General features: G+C 42.9%; 1 protein-coding gene across 1 annotated transcript; it reads left to right on the plus strand.

The window, feature by feature from the left end:
* Positions 1–458: 458 nt before the first annotated feature.
* Positions 459–2,018, plus strand: LOC118756607. Its single transcript, XM_036491360.1, has 2 exons — positions 459–956; positions 1,899–2,018. Exons 1-2 carry the CDS (start codon positions 459–461, stop codon positions 2,016–2,018), a joined length of 618 nt encoding a protein of 205 aa, XP_036347253.1.
* Positions 2,019–4,022: the final 2,004 nt, after the last annotated feature.

Below are 4,022 nucleotides of genomic sequence, written 5' to 3' on the forward strand. Positions count from 1 at the left end.
TTTCTGATACCTTCGAGCGGCATCTTGGCGTCTTAAAAGTGGTCGCATGCGAGATAGGAAAAGATGGTCTAACGATCAATGTGCAAAAAAGCAAATTTTGCTTGAAGCAAGTGCACTATCTAGGGCATGTTATCGGCAATGGTACGATCAGCACGGATCCTGATAAAGTCGCCGCAATCACTGAATATCCAGTTCCTCGCTGTGTCAAACAGTTACGCCGTTTCCTCGGAATGAACGGGTGGTATCATAAGTTTATCAAAAATTACGCTTCTATCGCTTCTCCTCTGACTGACGCTCTTAAGCAAAAACGGAAGTTTGAATGGACGGCTGATGCTCAGAAATCCTTTGAAGCGTTGAAAACTCATATGACCGAGGCCCCTGTCTCGCATAGTCCGGATTTCATCACGCCTTTTTTTATCCATTGTGACGCCAGTCACACTGGAATTGGTGGAGTCCTCATGCAAATTAATAGTTTCGGCGATGAGATTCCCATCGCGTTTACGTCCCGCACGCTCAATAAGTGTCAATGTAGTTATTCGGTGACAGAAAAGGAATGTCTAGCTGCCATCATGAGTACTAAAAAGTTTAGAGCGTATGTGGAAGGTCATGACTTCACCGTAGTCACAGACCACGCCTCGTTGAAGTGGCTAATGTCCCAGTCCGATCTTAGTTGCCGCTTAGCTCGTTGGGATCTCAAGCTGCAGGGCTATTCGTTCAAGATACAGCATAGGAAGGGTACTCAGAACGTGGTACCAGATGCTTTGTCACGCACGTTCACTGAGGATTTGTCTGCACTTAATGTTGAGCATTTTATAGATTTGGATTCCGAGCACTTTAACTCTGAGGAATATGAGAAGTTGAAGGCTAAGGCTGTGGAGAACCGTTCACATTTACCGGATGTCAAAGTTATTGATAAATTTGTGTACCGCCGTTCGGAGCATGCACCCGGAGAAAAGGTAGCCGATGATTTGGCATGGAAGTTGTGGCTTCCACGAGACCTGGTCCCAACAGCCCTGAAATTGGCTCATCATGACCTCCTTGCATCTCATGGAGGCATAAATAAAACGCTAGAGAGATTACGTCGTTTTTATTACTGGCCAAATTTAGTCACTGATGTGAAAGACTACGTAAATAGCTGCTCTATTTGCAAGTGCACCAAACACACCAATCGTGTGCTACGCCCTCCATTGGCAAATCCAACCGAAACTTCCAGATTCTTTCAAAGGATATTTATCGACCTTTTAAGTCCGTATCCTAGATCGCGCTCAGGAAACATTGACATTTTGGTAGTGCTGGACCACTTCTCAAAGTTTCCCTTTTTGAGGCCTGTCAGGAAAATGACAGCTGAATCTATTGTGCGTTTTATGGAGGAAGATTTGTTCCAGTGCTTCGGAGTGCCCGATGTGATGGTATCTGACAATGGAGTTCAGTTCAAATCAATGGTCTTTAACGCGTTGCTTGATAAATATGGAATCCACCACTCGTACACTGCTATTTATGCTCCTCAAGCGAACGCCTCCGAAAGGGTTAACCGCTCCGTACTGTCGGCTATAAAAGCGTACATTCACCCTGACCAGTCCAATTGGGACGCCCAACTCCCACACTGCCATTAACACCACCCCGTATCGACTTGTCTTTGGCCAACATATGATCACCCATGGATCTACATACGAGCTTCTTCGCAAGTCAAGCGTACTTGAGGATCATTCAGTTCATTTTGATAAGGACGATTCATTTAATATTTTGAGAACAAAAGCGGCTGACTGTATGAGAAACCAGCACAGCCGCAATGAAAGGTCGTTTACTTGAGGTGTCGCAATGTGTCTTTCGCGGCCGGCCAAGAAGTGTACCGTCGTAATTTCCAGCAAAGTAATTTTTCCAAAGGTCTCACCGCGAAGCTAGCTCCCACTTTCCTAAAGGCTAGAATAAGACGTAAACTTGGCAATTGTTACTATGAGCTTGAGGATTTGCAAGGCCGCCCTGTTGGTAAATTTCACGCCAAGGATATAAAGCAATAGTTTCCTTATTATTGGAGAAATGTTCGCTCCAAGCGTTGATCACCCTTGCTGGTTGCTTCCCCGTAAAGTGTGATCTTGGCGGGGGGGACTTGTAGTGTCGCTTGTCGCCCTACAAAGATAACGTGCTCTAGAAATGGATGTCGAACCCATAAGCTGGCAACCCCATTTCATTCTCATATTTTCAGGCAGCTGGTGTCGCCACCTATCGTTCGTTTTTTTTTCTTGTGGCAAGAGTAAAAGTCAGTGGAGAATTTGCTTTAAGAGGACGTTTATTGCTTTGTATTTTTCTTTTGTCAACTTGGGAGAGGAAAGTTTTCCGCCAAAGGAGGTTTCCTTTTTGAAGTACCGATTAACTTCAGCCTTTTTCTCGTGGATTTCAATCAGATCGGTAGTGCTCGCATACGCTTACTACGGCGCCCCGATCTTCACCAGGTGAAGTGTTAACACGTGGAATTTTATTAAAGTTTTCAAGCGCTAGTTTTATTCGGAAATATTGTACAAAAGCTATTTCTCAACACACCTGGGCTGAATTGCGTTCAATACCGAGAAAAAGTAAGTACGGATTGCAGCAATAAAAATGTGGTTTTTGTTTTGCGCTAAGGGCATGAATTCTAGGAATTTCTTTGGCCCAAAGTAGCCACCAGCTACGAGGAAACCGCATTTCATTTTGCGTACAAAGTTGCCACCCATCCCCTTTGTCGTATGTACGAGGAAAAGACGAGTAGGGCTGCCTTGGGTTCGGACACCAATTGTATCCCATTTGGGTGCCATCTCCTATAGGGTAAGTCTCTCTGGCACATCTCACAATTCGGCGTATTTTCTTAGTATTCCTGTGTAGATCTGGCACGCAATTAACGCTCCAAAGGTAACGAAAAATCCACACCGAGCCCACTCAGGGGCTACGAACAGAGTGCAAAATTGGAAATACCGCGATTGGCAAAAAGCTGTCCTTCTTTCCTTCCCCTGCGCCGTAGTGCTGGTGTCAGTTGGCCAGCAATCGTCCACGGGTGCTCGTATAGTGGTGCTAATAACCGCCCCCACACTTGGTGCGTTTGTCTGCCGCTTCACTAACTCTCCCCCCCCCCAAGGGAAAATATAATAAAATTGGAAAATTGGGAAAATATAACCCGCGATACTCATTAGTGAGGGCTTCAGCCGTATAAGAATAATTGACTAGTTTTGTGCTCAGAGTGACGGGAGCTGCGTGGAGAAATAAATTACCACATAAGTACATATATGTATGAAAGTTAGAAAAAAGAAGAACTTCGGTTTTAGTTAAGCACACAAAGAGTTCTGAATGCACGAACAATGCGTTACACGCGCCTAAATTTGTTGTACAAAGAAAGGGGGAGAATAATTCTGCATGCAGTCAACCAAAAATATCTCGAAATTATATATATTCACTTAACCGAAACCAGCAACACTCATAATATACAAGTTTCAGCATCACCACACATCAACACGCGCATCGAAAGATCTTTCGTCGTGGGAGCTATGATGTAAGTGATCTCTTAAACTTTTATATATTTTCTTAGTAATACGTATCGGCAATAAGAAAAGTAGTGAACATAATTTTGGGTTTTGTGGGTTCTGTTTGGGTTTTGATGTGTGCAGAGTTCCAATAATTTTTTTTGTACAAATCGAAAGGTACTCAGAAACTCGCGCAAATACTTATATTGCCGCGTCTCCTTTTTATCGGTTGGCTCTTTGAACTTAAACTGAAGTACAAAAAAAAAGGGGGAGAATTCAATAAATGAATTGTAGATTTCTCGTTGCCTTCCGCCTAAATGCATATGTTTAATTGAATTTTTTCTTTGTAACTAACGTTAGCCCAAAATTTACTAAATTAGTTTACGAGTATAAATTTACATACATACATAAGCACGTACTTATACTTATAAGCATAATCTCTCTGCTCTTGTTTCTATATTAATTTTTATAAGTACTCAAATTGAAATTTAAGCCTTTTCATACCTATTGTAGTTATACCCCTACGTCTTGAAA

Source organism: Rhagoletis pomonella, unplaced genomic scaffold (genome assembly GCF_013731165.1).
Source record: "Rhagoletis pomonella isolate Grant_MI unplaced genomic scaffold, Rhpom_1.0 Rhpom_scaffold_00002, whole genome shotgun sequence".
In the NCBI taxonomy this organism is placed as follows: domain Eukaryota; kingdom Metazoa; phylum Arthropoda; class Insecta; order Diptera; family Tephritidae; genus Rhagoletis; species Rhagoletis pomonella.

Coding starts and splice junctions, on each gene's coding strand:
- LOC118756607 (XM_036491360.1), top strand. CDS start 459: ATGCAAATTAATAGTTTCGGCGATGAGATTCCCATCGCGTTTACGTCC. Junction 957..1,898: donor AGCATGCACCCGGAGAAAAG/GTAGCCGATGAT, acceptor CTCACCGCGAAG/CTAGCTCCCACTTTCCTAAA.